Raw genomic sequence first — 17780 nt, 5'->3', positions numbered from 1 at the left:
CTCTAGCTAGCGAAAATGGAATGGGCCTATTCGGTCTAGTAGTAACCCCTCTACAACTGCAGAGGGGTTGTAATACAAAATCTGCAATAAACCAAAAGCCTAAACCCATGTGCTCTGGGACTGCCCACAGATATTGCCAATAGAGGTGAAAGAAGGCTTTCATTATATCAAGTGAAAGGACACCACAGGGTCATTTCTTCTGATCTGCACAATATATAATATGTTAAAGATGACAGATGTTGTCAGAAGCAGAGCGAGATTTAATAAACACAGTTTGATCCTGATTTACAAGTTTTGCATTGTGTAGTTCAAGCCACTGTGACAATACCTTAGTGTACAGCTAAACATCTGATCTCATGTGGGATAATGGTCAATAGCTGCTACAAGAGGTTGAGTCCTTGCCCTTTTTCAATAGGAGAGATATGAGTGCAATGTTAATGTCTCTATCAAAATAGCCTGCGGAAACAGCATGGTTAATCATGTCTAGTAAGTAAGGGCCCAACTCAGGCCAAAACATTAAATAAAATTCTGCTGGTATGCGATCTGTACCAGGAGACTTCCCCTGCTTTGCATGTCTGAGAGCCTCCTTTAATTGGTACAATGTGACAGGTTTACCTAAATCATGGGCCTCAGAATCAGATAAACAAGGGAAATTAAGTGGCTGAAAGAAGGATGTGAATATGTTGAAATTGTGGGAAAACTCTGAGCAGACTAATTCAGAATAAAAACTATGAAATATATCATTAATATGTTTAGGGTCTGTCAATAAAGCCCTTTGAGATGACATAATGGCTGAAAGGTTGGCAAATATATAACCCTTACACAATTGTAGAGCTAATTAATGACTTGGTCTGCTTCCATTGAAATAGTAGTTCTGTCTAGATCTGTGGATGATCAACTCTGCCCTTTTTCTAAGCAACAGATTGAGCTCCATTTTGACTAGATGTTGGAGTGCAATGTCATCAGAAGGAGAAAACTGGTTCATGTGTTCCAGTTCAATAAGCTCAGATTCTAAATTGAATATGTTCTGCAACCTGGTCTCATACAGATGCAGAAGCAATGGAGTCATTTCTGATAAACCCTTCAGTGAATTCCGAAAATGTGTCAATCTTCAACAGCCGACCAAACCCTGCATACCGCAGCAGCATAACATTGAATGGCTAACGTCCCAATTTAAAAACCAACCTGTAACTTCGGTCCCTATCTGCCTGTCCAAATCTAACTGAATGCTGGCTAGTCTTCGAAGGGTACTGGGCAAGGGGAGGCTCTAAACACGGAACTTCGGACAGTTAGCTGATAGTTAGAAACTAAAAGCTTGAATAGCGTACCCCTACAGAGAGTTAAATCTCCACCCAGATTAGCTTAAAAAATAATTAAGGAAAAATAACAAAGCAAAATAACAAACTTGTGTCCCGATGGAAGGATCTTTTAGTCCAACTGGGAACACACTAACTAACCGGAGCACTATAGGCCTACGGCAAGCAAAGGGCAAAACATAAGTCGCGGTCAAGGACAAGCGGAAGGTCAAACATGAAATCCAATAAAAAACAACGTAGAGGGGCTAGGCAAGAATCGGAATCGAATATGACAGAAAATGGCCAAAACACAAAATCTTGGGGCAAACGAACCAGAAGGGTTAAGGCAACCTGGGATTAGGTATATTTCACTCAATTTAAATATCCCTCCACTTCCCTCCCAGTTCTTCACCTCCCACATTGTAAAATGATTGGATAGACTTCCAATATTAATTTAATTGTAATTAAAGCCAAAGGAGGCTATTTTTCAGGAAAGTTGTGTCTAAGATTATTGTTTCATAAAAATCATCTTTTTCTGTTATTGTAGGTAGAAATTGACTTCGTACTTTGGTTTGTCATTCAATAAATGTGCTAATATTAACTGAATTCTTCTGTACCAAGTATATTTTTAAACCACAGGTGGCCTAATACTTTTGGCCTGGGCTGTATGCATAATGCAATTGAGCAATTTACATCCTATCATGCTCTGTAGTATGTATAAAAATGCTGAGCAGGCCCAGGTGACCTCGATTTTGGATCAATATGGCAAGAGGGAACGATCCTAGTCTTTGAAAGAGGGTTCATTATTGGGGCATGGATGGCACAAAGACTGCTCCCGTGTTTCAAATGGAACAGTGACTGTTTCTCATTTTTAAGTTTCTCATTATTCTAAATGAGCACAATTTGACCTTCATGGTTCCGGTTGACTTCTGTCACCTGTTTATCAGGCTCATATCTCGATCGTCTGGAGTGTGGGCCGTCTCCGGGATGAATAGCCTACACACCGTTATTATTATTTTTGTAAACATTAAGTGTCAAACAGGAATTATCCAGCGATTTTTCTATTGATTTTCGGTGTTCTGTCAACTGTATGGTAACTGCGTTAATAGTCTTACCAGACACATGACGGTGTCATCCGCGTACGTCTGGAGACCAGGTCTCATTGACAAGAGTCAGGAATGTAATTTAATAAAGAGAATGGGTCCGAGTACGGATCCCTGTACAATTCCCATTTTGTTAATGAATGATGATTTGTTGCTATTAACTGTGACAAGCTGCTGACGATTCCGGATCGAGATACGACTCACACCAAAAACAATGCTTTTCAGAAAAATTTTAAGGATAAATTGAGGATACTTTTGTTATAAGAATGCTGTGATTTATGGTATCGAATGCTTTTTGAGGTCCTGAAAACCTGCCCCCACCCGATGACCTTTATTTATTGAATATTTTGTTTTTCCAAAAGGAAGTAAGTTGCACTGACAGTAGCCTAGTATAATTCGGGCGAAATCCAAATGGCAGACGGTGTAAAATTTGGTTTGTTTCTAAATAACCCATACATTTCATGTCGACAACCTTCTCCAGTACTTCGGATAAATCAGGGAGAATAGTGATTGCTCTGTAATAGTTGCTTGATCAGCTGCTCCAGACTTAAACACAGGTATGTCACTCTTGCTCATTTCCATCCGGGTAAATTCTTACAATAGCTGCATTTATTAAGTCAGTGAGCAGTGATACTAAAATATCACGATGTTCTTTAAAAATGAAATGGATATACAAATATTACAGTAAATCACTTGCAAGGGAAAATTACGTTACCTAGCAACACATTACATTACTTTGTCGCCAGTTAGGATTGGTGCCCTGCGTAATTTCCTCTGCTCTATAGGCTACTAGCAAGTCAACTTTTTAATCCTCACTGTATTTCAGTCAGCGAACTGTACACTTCTGCCTTGAAGACTAGATATGGCCACGTTAAAATCCTTGTGTATTCTTGATCTGCTTTTACTGCTTGGAACTGGTACGTACATTAAACGGCATATTATTATTATTATTATTATTATTATTATTATTATTATTATTATTATTATTATTATTATTATTATTATTATTGATGATGATGTTGTTGTTGTTGTCTATTCAGAATGTTATACAGAAATCATATTGCTATGCGAGCATATGTTAAATTCGTATTATGGTCGTATTACGTATGTTAAGAAATACGCGCATTGTGTGTGGGTGTGAGTGTAGGCTATGTAGGCTAGGGTTACCCACACTTTTTTGGCTTGCGATATACTTTTCCAATGGCCAGCACAAAGTGGTCTACCAGCCAGTATATTGGTGCATATAGGGTTGACCGGGGGACCGACGTCGGACCAGGCAATCATTGACTCGCGAATTCATTACAAACTCCACGGTAAATTTCTCAGTTAATTAATTAATTACTCGAACCGTACAAAGCCCATCGCCAACTAACCAAACTATAAAATAGATAAATAGCAAACTGAGCGTAGCTTTTCACTATGATGTAGCATATCGACACTAAATAAATAAAAAATTGGACAGGGGTTGCCCGTATTAAGTTGGCGGTGACAAACACAATATTATATCGATTCTCAAAACCACCGTATCGCCATAAACACAAAGTGGCAGCGACACGTGTGGAACTTCAGCTGTGGAACTTATTAGACAGACAACAGAATGACTGGAGATCAATGTAGTTTTTACAAAACAGTTCAGTCGACGGGTAATTTCCAGACAGATGAAATTAAAGGTCTCCCATTGTATTAGATAATAATTGCCTAGGTTGTCAAGATTCAGTACCATTTCTTGCAACCCGTTATGGATCCGTGTGCGGCAGTGTAGCACAGTTGCGCAAGGTACTTAACCTGCATTGCTTCAGTATATATCCAGCTGCATAAATTGATACAATGTAAAATACTACGTAGAAAGATGTGTAAGTCGCTATGGATAAGAGCTTCTGCTAAATGCCTGTAATGTAATGATTTTGAAAATTCAAAGAAAATAAACAGGCTGAATAAACAGTTTTATGTATCATTAAACTCAAAAAACTCTTTCAATGTGTCAAAAAACTCTGATACGAAGCACTGTCTATAAGCCATTAATTCCGATTTGTGAAATCTTGGTAAATTAATATCAAATTGAGGTCAAATTAAAACAAACAATCCTGCCTATCTTGGCTCGCACAAATTAAACAAGTTTTATTACAAAGCAATGCTTTGTTTCCAAAATAATTTAAAGTGACTTGGCCTTGTGTTTTTCATCTTAATGTGAATGTTTATGTCACACGAAAGTGTCAAATGCAGATAATTTATAGTGGAAACAATGTGCAATTCAGCTGTGTTACACCTAAAAAAAATTTAATGACAGCACTATATGTTTTAACAGTTGTCTGTATCCAATGCTTCAGGTTTATGAAAAGCACACCCAAACCAAGGGTTTCCCAGATAGGCCTACTTTTGGTCATATAGTGTCCATACATTCTAGCTCAAAGAAACACATACACATGGTTTCAGTCATTTTTCCTTTGCCACAAATGACAAATTGCCTAAATGAAAGTGTTTGTCATATTTTTGCATGGAGGTGTTTTTAAAGGGGTATTGTATACATGATGATGAACAATATTGCGTAAGGAAATGAAGTTATAAACGCTTACTTCCTGGAATGGCCATGACTGATCAAACTGACTGTCATTTATCTTGCCTGAATGTTTTTGATCTTTTAGGTTGCTGTGTGTATAATGTTGCTGCAGTAGCCCCACAGAACAAGCCTTTAGTTGGGCAAAGCCTGCAATAGTAGCCTGAAGGCCTACCTTTGGGCCTACCTTGTAGTCATGTTGTAGATGTCTGAGTCATGAATAGGGTTTGGTACCAAAAGGTAGCAGGCACCAGTTACTATACAACCAGTAATGTTACCTACCAGACCGAATCGCAACACAGATTAAGGTCTGGTTCTGTCTGTACTAACATTACACTCACTCTGTTGGCTCATTAGCAAGCTAGCTAATGTTAAACTCTGTCAAAATGCTGAAAGCGAATCTGTCTAAAGTGTGGCTGTATTTTACCCAGAAGGATTCAAACAATGGTACGTGCCTTTGCAATAAAACAGATGTCGTCATTTGCTCATTGTTTTAGGTAGACTACTGGTTCAGGTTTAAAAAGTGTTGTTTTATAGCAGGGGTATAATTCATTTAAAATGAATGAATTCATCCCTAGTCATGTAATGATATTATGTGGGGTTTGCATGTGAAGTGACAGAGAAATATATATTTCAGAAATATAAATTAGTTTCCCACAAAAATTATACAACTGTAAAAGCAATAGTTTTCATTGTTTTGGCACTTATTAGTTAGTAAGAAAGCTTCCACATGAACCAAAGATGGTGGCTGAAAAGATTTTTTAAAAATGTGTGCACTTCCTTATCCTTATATGTCCTGTCTTAACGACTAATTGTATTTTTATTTATTTTTATTTTTCCATAGATTGCGTTGTTGCCGTTCTCGTTGTTAGTGTTAATCAGTTTAACCATCAGGGTCCAAGTTGAACTATGCGGTTGTTCCCTGTACTTGGACCGGTACTTCTCTCTAGGGTTTTCGTCATACTTGTTCCTGGTTATGGTTATACACTTTGTTGTACGTCGCTCTGGATAAGAGCGTCTGCCAAATGCCTGTAATGTAATGTAATGTAATGTAATTTTGCGTGTGCATCCAAGTATCCTGAAAGCAGTTGGCTGCTTTCAAGATCCGATGTTGTCATAGGCTGCTATAGCTAAATGTCCAATGGGGAGAATTATTGATTGTGGTACTGGAGCATTTGTGATGATGTAAACACCTGCAGGAAAAAGGAGAAACATGAAATCAAGTTTAGGGCTTTGTTGTGTGGATGTTTGAAGTTTGTGAATTCTGTCTGTTAACATGAGGTCAAAACGTACAGAAGTTAATGTTCTAAAAGTCAGTGGTCATTTTGGTTATTTCTGTAGGGAACCCAAAAAGTGCTCTATAGGTATGGGGCATGCCTTGCCAAGGCGTAACATGGCAGATGGCATACCTGCCATCCTAATGCGGCCCGTAACAGCCGAGTGTAGCCCACATGGCTGTATGCATGGAAATGGTGCATGCATACACTTGCAGTGTAATGTAGTTGGGCCTGATTTGGGACAGAATTGAAGTGCAAACACACTTGAATCATGTCACCCAATCATCGGCTTTGAGTGCAAAGGTTATAATATCGGTCAGATTTGGTGAGTGGATTTGTTCAGCTGACATTTTATTTGATAAAATTGTGAATTATTACTAACATTAGCTATGGTTTGGTTTAATTATGGTGATGCTTTTATGCTGCAGTGAACAATGCTAGGGTTGAATGCTGTTTAGCTAACAGTGCCTAACATTAGTCTTAGAATCTTAACATTGCTTTCATTACTTCAATGATCTAGTAGCTTCATGGCTGTGTTGTAACACAAATATCTGAAGATATTTAAACTATCATTAGCTAGACTTGAGATAACATTATTTGTGAAGCAACATTAACGTTAGGTACCTTTACTAATTATAGACATAGCAAAACTGCTCTTATCTACAATGTAACTTTTTCAGGAAAACGGCAACTGTCAGCAAGAAATAGTGTTGACAAAATGCATGCTGTTGGACATGCTATTCGATATATATATATAGTACCAGTCAAAAGTTTGGACACACCTGCTTAAACCAGTTTTTTTCATGATTAAAAATGCTTTAAACTGTATAAACTTGTCTATAAACACTTAATATTTCATTATATGACATATGTACTTATATAAACAGATAATCTTAATATAATCTTGTAAGCTCATTAAATATGAAAAATTCTACAGGTCATCATGAACACCAGTATGTACCAAGATATTTAAATAACAAAACAATGCACCCCCCCCCCCCCCCCCCCCCCCCAATGAGCTTACAAGATTTCCATTTTCATTTAAAAACTTTTGAATGCAATTCACTTATGATTATCTGCTTATATAAGTATAGATATCATATAATGAAATATTAAGTGTTTATACACAAGTTTATACAGTTTAAAGCATTTTTAATCATGAAAAAACAGATTTAAGCCAGTGTGTCCAAACTTTTGACTGGTACTGTATATATATATATATATATATATATATATATATACTGTGGGCTCCAGAATTATTGGCACCCCTGAAGAAAAAATGAAGAAAAAAGGCTGCATCTAATAAATGACACAGATAATAATCTATATGTTATGTTCAAACATATGGGAAAACTGTATACCTTTATTTCAATAATTTACTCTCATGCTTCAATGTTTTTTTTATTAAGTAATCAAATTTTTTATGAAAACCAGAGGTGCCATAATTATTGGCACCCCTAACAGTTATTGTAAGTAAAATCAAACAAAATGAAATTAGCAATACAATTTTACTTAATTTAGTTCATCTCAGTCTAAAGGAACTATACTGTGTCATTCCATCACTTCCAGTTTCACTAGAGAATAAAAATGAGGTAACACGCATGCAAAATCCCTTTGTCATCCATCAGCATGGGAAAAGCCAAATAACTGTCAATTCAGAAGAGAACGATAGTAATTTACCGTCACAAGTGAGGTAATGGGTACAAAAAAAGACATAAACAGATAAACATACCACATAATAAAAAGGTCTAAAACATATGGAATGGCTGCAAATTTGCCAGGAAGAGGAAGCAAGTGCATGTTGTCCCCACGGACGGTGAGGAAGATGGTGAGGGAGGCCATTAATAACCCAAAGATCACTGATTAAGAATTGCAGAGATTGGTTTGTTTCTTGCGGTCAACAAGTCTAAAAAAAACATAAAATGGCAGCTCCATACCAACTAACTCTTTAGAAGGGTGGCACAAAGATAGCCCTTACTTAGCACAATAAACAAAACCAAGAATCTGGAGCTTGCCAAAACTCATTGGAATTATGACTGGAAGAGAATGCTATTGTCAGATGAGACCAAAATTGAATGTTTTGGCCATACGCACCATCAACATGTTTGGCGGCAAAAGAGGAATGCATACAGGAGAAGCACCTCATACCTACTATGGAGGTGGGTCATTGATATTTTGGAGTTGTTTTGGCAGTGGTCCCGGGGCACTATTTTAGATCAATGGCACAATGAATTCAACAAAGTAGCAGGAAATTCTGGCAGAAAATTTGGTTGTCTCTGCTAAGAAGCTAGGACTTGGTCATAGGAAGATTGTCCAGCAGGACAGTGACTCCAAGCATACATCAAAATGTAAACAGAAATGCTTAAGTGAAATCAACATCCATGTTTTACAGTGGCCATTTCAGTCTCCAGACTTAAATTCTATCAAAAACCTGTGGTCTGAACTAAAGCGGGGGGGGGGGGGGGGGGGTCCATAAGTGCAAACCCAAAGATATCAATGAATCTAAAAAGTTCTACATGGAGCAATGGTCAAAACCCCTCCAAATGTGTTCTCTAACCTTATCACAAATTATAGGAAAAGACTCATGGCTGTCATCTTTGCCAGGGGTGTTTTCACAAAGTATTAAACCAGAGGTGCCAATAATTGTGGAACCTGTTTTTTGGGGAAATATTTTATTTATTTAAAAAATGACTTTGGTTGATTCCAATGAATCATTAATCAAGCACACTCGTTTACGTATGTTGGGAAATAAAGCTTATGTCAATAACTATTATTTTTTTAGTTTAGAATTTTTTTAAGCATTTTTTGTGCATATTTATCAAGGGTGCCAATAATTCTGGAGCCGACTGTGTGTATATATAGGTATATATACATACTATACTATATATACTAATAGGGAAAAGTGCTTATTTCGTGTCTTGGTGTAGGCTGGTTTTTATTCCAACCAACTGCAAACCCAATAGTTTAGCAAGCTGTTATTTTAGGTGCTTTCTTGTTTAGAGGGTTTATTTACCCATAAAGATTTAAATTTTCTTGTTCATATTGTGCTTATTGTGTTATATTGCAAACAATTGCATAAAAAGAGGTAAAACTTAAAATTAACAACTGAGGTGAATCAATAGGCTTTTAACTGGTGAAAGTATGGACAGCTGGCCAGGAAAACCAACCATTAGGAAGATAATGAATTCAAAGACAAAGAAAATAATGAGTCAAATCTGCATTGTCTTAAGTTTAAGAAAAGAATTATGAAAGAAATTAAACACATGTTCAACAACCTAATTAGGAGCCTATTGATTTACCTATGTTTTTCATTTGATCAAAAAAGTTACCTCTTTTTATGTAATTGTTTGCAGTGTAGCACAATGTAGCACAATATCAACATGGGGATTTTATTCTTCATGGCATGCAAAGCTAAGCATAAAGCTGACAATTTTTTACTGACCAAGTCATTGAGAACTGTCATGGAGAACACACTTATAACACGGTGACAATAGTGTCAGCAGCTCACTCACCGGCCACTTTATTACCCAGACAGCACGCTCAGAAGAGTGACATAGGGCCGATGTAGACGCTCTGCTTTCCGTCTGTGGGAGGTAGTCCTGCCGTAGCGTGGAGGTAGTTTGCCCATTGGGAATTTGTCACAGCTCTCTGCTACAGGAAAGCAAAAGTATCTAACAAAGTATTGTATCAAGTATCAAAGACAACAGATATTTTTCACAGGCATATAAAAAATTACTTGTAATGTTTTTCCTTTTTGTTCCAAACTCAAATGTCTTAGGTTTTACTCTAGAAATCAATGTTTTTCTTTGCAATATTTATTTCGTTGTTCTCAGTCAGAAATGTTTTGTTTGATAATTTTGACACAAATCTAATTTTGTGATAACCTGAACAGAAAAGCCACAAATGCTCAAATCACAGCTTTTTTTCAACTGATGTGCAGAAGAGCATCTGAAGACTGGTAAAATATTGCCTGGTTTGAAGAATCTTGATTTCTTCTGCAACATGCAGATGGTAGGGTTAAAATTTGGGGTAAACAGCATGAATCCATGGATGCATCCAGCCTTGTGTCAATGGTGCAGGCTGGTGGTGGCAGTGTAATGGCATGGGGAAAGTTATCCCGACACACATTTGACCCATTAATACCAAACAAGCATCTTTTGAATGCCACAACATACCTAAACATTGTTGCTGACCATACGAGTTTCTTTATAGCCTCAGTCTACCCTTTTTTAAATGGATATTTCTAGCAGGATATGCGTGCCTTATCACGAAGCACACATCATCTCAAGCTGGTTCTACGAACATGACAGTGACCTGTTCACTCCAGTGACCTGCACTGTCTCCAGGTATCAGTCCAATCGAGCATTTTGGGAACCTATCGATTCAGCATGGACCAAAATCCCTAAGGAATATTTTCAGCACCTTATTGAATACATGCCACCAAGAATTCAAGTTGTTTTTTTAGGTAAAAGGGGTTGCTACTTGGTACTAGATAGGTCTACTTAATAAAATGCTCTGTGAGTGTATATTCATAATTTATATGTTTGTGCAGCTGTACTGTTTGTTACAGAGGTGCAAGTGACAAACTAGTTATAATGTCATGTTTAACAGAAGGAAGAAGGACACTTGAGCTAGCCTCTGACATGATCGCATGGCATCACTTGTGGGTGTGTCTTCTATTTTTGACACACTGTGTTCATTAAATGTTGTCTGGAGTTTAATGTTGTGTTGTCATTGTCCACAACCCTGACTAGGAATATGTGGTTCAGAAAAGAAAGAATGGGTTACTTTTGTGCAAAAAGGCAAGTGTGCAAGACTCAACTTTTGGCTTTAAAGAAAACGCTACAGTTTTACTCCATAGTCTGTGAGAGGAAGTTTGCAAGTTTGTGAAGTGAGTTAAAGTAATAATCTCAAATCTCAAGCTAAAATAGCAAAAATACATTCCTAACAGATAAAGTATATTTTCACACCCTTGAATGCCCCTATAACAGCCACTGTAAAGCTGACAGGACATCACAAACCTCTCTAAATATCTAGAATATTTTAATTGAACTATTCACTTAGTAATAGCACCCCTTTCAGAAATGTTTAAATGGACCTGCTTCATCAAAGAAGAATGCCTTGCTGATTTTTTTCTCCATTTGCCTCTTGATCATTATGTAACAGCACAATGCACCCACTCCCCCACCCCCACAGCATCTCCCAAATCTTCACCTCCCCCAGCCCTCCACATCGCCCCCTCTCCCACCCCCACCCAACCCCTGACCCCGCAGCAATCTCTCAACCCTCCTTATAATTCATTTACATTACCTTTACATTAAGACTGTTTTAATGACACATTTGTTCTGATTTGCTTGCTTGTTTGTTTTTTTTCTTGTTTATTTATCAGATGGCTATTTCCACCATATGCAGAGAGAGTGCCGTTTCAGCTCCAGAGGCCTGCAGGACCTCGAGTTCATTGACAGATACATCTTCAATAAATTAGAATACGGCAGATACAACAGCACTCTGAATAAATTTATTGGCTACACTGAACATGGAGTGAAAAATGCAGAGAGATTTAACCGAGACGGGGAGGCTGACCGTCAGCATACTAATTTGGATGGTTACTGCAGGCCTAATGCTAAATTGCGCTTTGACGCCATACTGGATTATACAGGTGAGTGTTTATAAAAGTGATAAAAATACAAATATGTTCAGAAGCTTAAACTTGGAAGTTACTAACAGGGAGACTATTGATAAAAAATGATTGGTAAAAATAATTTCTTTTTTTGGTTGGCAAAATGTAAATACGTTAAATTAAACCATGCATATATAGTGTATCCTTATGTAAAGGCAAATGTTGATGAGTGTTAAAGGCATGAAACAATACATGTCTTTGAAGCAGACTATGATTAAGCATATGGACATGATGTACCGTATCGAGTGTTTGTGAACCACATAGGGATAGATAAAACAGGACAAAAATAAATTTTGTTGCAAAATGGTGTTAGTTGTTTTGCTGGTGTACGGATGCATAAACCATACAAAGAAGGTTAGCAACTTGTATTATATGTAAAATATGTACATGAAAATGCTTGCACAATATTACATTATTTCCCATCCCTATGGTCAACAAATAATTCCTTCACCTGTTAAAGATTGATCTTTAAGACTTGATGTTTAATTTGACTGTGCAGCTTTATTAAAACTTTTTCCACTGCAAGGTCTCTATAGTTATAGGTATTACAACCATATTTGCAGATATGCATGGGAGGAAATTCAATTTCAATACTGTGAGACCTTCAGACCAGCCTAATACATGCCTTGTTCTTCTCCAGAAGAAAGGCCCTTATCCTTGTTAATATTTCAATAGGTTATTTAAACTGAGAGCCTTTCTGCAACAGAAGACCTAATTCTGTGTTTTATGATGGAAGCCATGATGGAGTCATGGACATAATGTAGTATATCAAATAATATGTTTCATAGAAAACAAATGAGCGGATATAGTGCAGGATTGAAATGGGAAATTGCATAATATGGTATGAGAAAATGGAGATAAAATGTGTATGCTTGTTTTCAGTTGAACCCACCATCGAAGTAATATCTGCCACCCATGGCAGTCACAAACACACCTCCCAGCTAGTCTGCAGTGCCTATGACTTCTACCCCAGAGGAATCAAAATGACCTGGCTGAGAGATGGAATGGAGGTAAAGTCTGATGTGACCACCACAGAGGAGCTGGCTGATGGAAACTGGTACTATCAGATCCACTCTCATCTGGAGTACACACCCAAATCAGGAGAGAAAATCTCCTGCAAGGTGGAGCATGCAAGTCTCCCGAAAGGCAAAGAGGTCAAGTGGGGTAAGACAATGATTTGTAAGGCAATGTACAGGTGTTTTTAATAGCAATTTAACACACGGTGTATTATGTAATAAAAAGATTCAAATCAGGAATAAGAACTCTGGGCTGAAGGAGAATATTGTTTTTCAGACCCCACCATGTCTGAGGTAAAGAGAAACAAGGTGATCATTGGGGCCTCTGGCCTGGTGTTGGGGCTGATAATCACTATTGCTGGAGTGGTCTATTACAAGAAGAAATCCACCGGTAAGAAGCAAGCTGTCAATCACCGATTAACATTGAGCATACCATGCGCTTCTAATCTGTGTTATATCTGATAAGGATTATTTTTTATTTATGTTAAAATATAATCAATGTTTATTTAATGCACTTTACAATGGGCTTCACTGGATAATTGTAAACACCAGTGCCAGTGAGTGTAAAATTTTCTGCTAATTCCTGGGCCCCTGATTAAAATAACAAATACATTCCCTGACTAAAAATGGTTTCGCTGTGGCATGTAAATGGTCACCTATGCTCATTATATTGCTTATATTATTATGTTATACTGCCTGTTTTGATCAGGGGCTCAGGAATTAAAATGCTTACTGACCCTTGTGATTACAATTCCCTAGTGAAGCCCATTATAAATTAAAATTGGTATGATAATAATATATTAGACAGGGTATTTAGGCTCTGAACTTTAAGTGCTTTTCTAAGGACCGATTTTTTCCCCAAAGTTCACAGGGCAATGCACAAGCTTATGCACTGGTGCACATATACATGGTGTGTACTCATTAGGAATATGGTTGTCTTGGATTGCACTTTGCCTTGCAGCCATGTGCACAGATCCCCTGCAGGAGATTTCAAGTGTAACAAGAAGTTTGCATGATTCCTCTTCTAATGTCATAATAATTATTTACAGTAAATTATTTTGATATTGCTATTATTGTTCTTACTGTTAATGCTGTTATTGCTATTACTATTAATGTTGCAGCAGTAGACCACTAGTGTTCTAGCAGCTCTGGCTTACAATCCAAGATACATGCCCCCACAGTGCACTGGCTAATGTAATTGCTCTGTATGCCCTTTGTATTTTTCCTTTGACCACACTGTGCATGTTATGTTTCCAGTTCAGGAAAAATGACACAAAGGATAGAAAAAGAATCAGTTCATCGGTTATTAATTGTGTTTTCTATGTTTTTGATGAACAGGGAGAATTCTGGTCCCATCAAATTAAGGTAAGATTTTATTGTTCTTATGACTGTGATTTTGACAAGGATGATTATTCCACTGATGGTTATGATGAAAGTATTTATTTGGCATCATCTTATGGACTACTAGTAGTTTTTAAAGTGATTGTGAAGTGGCTGAATATAGTTGAAATTACCATTAATTTTCACAGAGGGATGTATCCACACATCCACCAAATTTTACGAAATAATTATTCATTGTTAAATGTGTAGCAAAGTAGAATGAAATTAAAAGATGTCGTTCTTACAATTTCCCAACCATGGGATGTGGTTTAAGTAGCCACCATATGCAAATTTGGTCACAAAAGCGCATCTTTGCTCTGATTGGCCATCAAGATGCCATTGTGTAGATCTTTTCAGTGTCAAGATTGAATGTAATCCAATTCCCATATGCAGCTTAAAGCAAAGCTAATAAGGACAGAGAACATTTATTGGCTGTTACGTCAAGTCCTTCATGACATCATGAAGCACCTGGACCCAATAGTAATAATAAAGTAAGAACCTAGTAATTAATTGAACTCCACCCATTCAGTCCCCACATAGAAACTGATGAAGGTGTTTAGACTGATATACAGTCCCCTTCAAAAGTATTGGAACAGCAAGGCCAATTCCTTTGTTTTTGCAATACACTGAATACATTTGGGGTTGAGATAAAAAGATGAACATGAGACAAGAGTTCAGAATTTCAGCTTTTATTTCCTGGTATTTACACCTAGATGTGTTAAACTACTTAGAACATAGCACCTTTGGTATCAGACCACCCAATTTTTAGGTGAGCAAAAGTATTGGAACAGAGAGTATTTAAGTAAATGAAAGCAAATAACACTTAATATTTGGTAGCATATCTCTTGCTTGCAATAACTGCATCAAGACTGCAACCCATTGACATCACCAAACTGTTGCATTCTTCTTTTGTGATGCTTTTCCAGGCTTTTACTGCAGCCTCTTCCAGTTGTTGTTTGTTTCGGGGAGTTTTTCCCTTCAATTTCCTCTTCAGGAGGTGAAATGCATGCTCAATTGGGTTAAGGTCTGGTGATTGACTTGTCCAGTCTAAAACCTTCCCCTTTTTCTCCTTAATGAAATCCTTTGTTGTGTTGGCAGTGTGTTTTGGGTCATTGTCTTGCTGCATGATGAAGTTCCTCCCAATTAGTTTGGACTCATATCTCCGTAAGTTGGCAGACAGAATGTTTTTGTAGACTTCTGAATTCATCCTGCTGCTACCATCATGAGTTAAATCATCAATAAAGATTAGTGAGCCCACTCCAGAAGCAGCCATGCTAGCCCAAGCCATGACACTTCCTCCACCGTGCTTCACAGATGAGCTTATATATTTTGGACCATGAGCAGATCCCTTCTTTCTCCACACTTTGGCCTTTCCATCACTTTGGTAGAGGTTAATCTTGGTCTCATCAGTCCATAAAACTTTGTTCCAGAACTTTTGTGGGTCATCTCTGTACTTCTTTGCAAATTGTAATCTCGTCTTCCGATTCTTACTACTGATGAGTGGTTTGCATCTTGTGGTATAGCCTCTATGTTGCTGCTCTCTAAGTCTTCTTCGAACGGTTGATTGAGATACCTTCACCCCTGTCCTGTGGAGATTGTTTGTGATGTCACTGACTGATGTTTTGAGGTTTTTCTCTACAGCTTTCACAATGTTTCTGTCATCAACTGCTGTTGTTTTCCTTGGTCGACTTGTTCGATATCTGTTGCTCAGTACGCCAGTGGTTTCTTTTTTTTTCAGGATATTCCAAGTTGTCGTACAAGCTTTCCCCAATGCTTGTGCAATGGCTCTGATCGATTTCCCCTCTTTTCTAAGCTTGCTTTTCTCCCAAAGACAGCTCTCTGGTCTTCATGTTAGTTTATCTTTTATAACACAAATGCAGTTTTCACAGGCAAAACCCAAGGCTTAAACCAAGAGTAGACATTCAGAACTATTTATTGTTTAACCAATCAATCTAACAGGACACATCGGGGCAACAAGAAACACCTGTCAGTCACATGTTCCAATACTTTTGCTCACCTAAAAATTGGGTTGTCTGATACAAAAGGTGATATGTTCTAAGTTGTTTAACAAATCTACATAAAAATACCAGGAAATAAAAGATGAAATTCGGATCTGTCATCTCATGCACATCTTTTGACCTCAAACTCAGTTGTCAGTTGTATAGCAAAAACAAAGGAATTGACCTTGCTGTTCCAATACTTTTGGAGGGGACTGTAAGTCAATATTGCAATGCAATTGATTTCTCCTACTGTTGCTAATATGTAATACATACCAGACCTGGGTCAAATACGTATTTGTTTTGGATTCAAATACTTTTCTACGCTTTACTGATCTTGTCTGGTGTTTTGGAACCAATGAAATACCCTCAAAAAGTGCAAACCCCACCTTCTGGTCATATTGGCAGGCTCAATTATACCAGGCAAGATCAATAGAACACAGAAAAGTATTTAAATCCAAAACAAATATGTATTTGACCCAGGTCTGATACATACCATAATAACCACATACAATTTAGTCTGAAGCCATTCACGGATTTACCTTTACAGTCACTTTAAAATTGTCATGCATGTTGTACAATAATATTATTTTTTATTGGAAACTTAAATATGTGGAACTAACTAGCTATATGATTTCTTTGAAATTTCTAGATGCTGAATAATCATAAAGAAGTGGATCATGAGGATGGACTTAAAACCATAGGCTACATTTGAGATCTCAATAATATGTTGATACATTCACTGTTGCGTTGCTTTGATTGGACATAGATTAAGATGTTTTTTGGAGTGTGGGAACAACTTTTCTTCCCTATTTTAATATATCAAATCATTTAAAGGGTAGCAGGGCATTGCTTCACAAATTCTTATCATCTGCATTACACAATATAACATAATATTGCATGCCATTCTGTTAATACTGTACTAATGTTTAATAAGTTGTTGAATCTTTTATGTTGTATTTTACAGGTCTATTTTCATATATCAACTGTTTACTGTAAACTTAATTGGTTTTTTCTTTTAGTAGTATTTTTCTTAAAACTTCAATGGTATTGACTACTCTGTTCATGTAGCAAATTTTTTCACAGTTTCAAAGAAACGACTGTTGTTTACCTATAAATTTTAAATGACAAATGTAAAATTCCTCATATAACTTTTTGATTTGATAGTTGAAGTCCTATAATTAGTTGTATGAGTTATGTACGCTTAAGAAATCCATTACAGTTCATAATGGCAATGCTGTAATAAATAATAAAATAAAATTGAATAAATATAAAAATAAAAAAAGCCTGGTCTAACTGCACATTATGTGGTACACAAGAGAAGAGAGATTCTGTGTGTTTATCTTATGGTCAATACTATCTCAGATCAGATGTAGACAGTACACTTTCAAACAAAAGAGATACTTCACTGGTCACCGAAAGTTGTGTACATTCACAAAAAGGGTTTAAACAAAAAATGAAATATCTGAAAATGGTGC

At 37.0% G+C, this 17780-nt stretch overlaps 1 protein-coding gene across 1 annotated transcript; it reads left to right on the top strand.

Annotated features, from left to right (window-relative positions):
* The first annotated feature begins 3180 nt into the window (after positions 1-3180).
* Positions 3181-17620, top strand: LOC118231319 (H-2 class II histocompatibility antigen, E-S beta chain-like). Its single transcript, XM_035425021.1, has 6 exons — positions 3181-3315; positions 11619-11888; positions 12792-13073; positions 13203-13316; positions 14264-14290; positions 16955-17620. Exons 1-5 carry the CDS (start codon positions 3261-3263, stop codon positions 14287-14289), a joined length of 747 nt encoding a protein of 248 aa, XP_035280912.1. The 5' UTR covers positions 3181-3260; the 3' UTR covers position 14290; positions 16955-17620.
* The last annotated feature ends 160 nt before the right edge of the window (positions 17621-17780 follow it).

This window comes from Anguilla anguilla, chromosome 1, assembly GCF_013347855.1.
Source record: "Anguilla anguilla isolate fAngAng1 chromosome 1, fAngAng1.pri, whole genome shotgun sequence".
Taxonomy (NCBI): Eukaryota; Metazoa; Chordata; class Actinopteri; order Anguilliformes; family Anguillidae; genus Anguilla; species Anguilla anguilla.
This window is presented reverse-complemented; position numbering and strand designations above follow the sequence as displayed.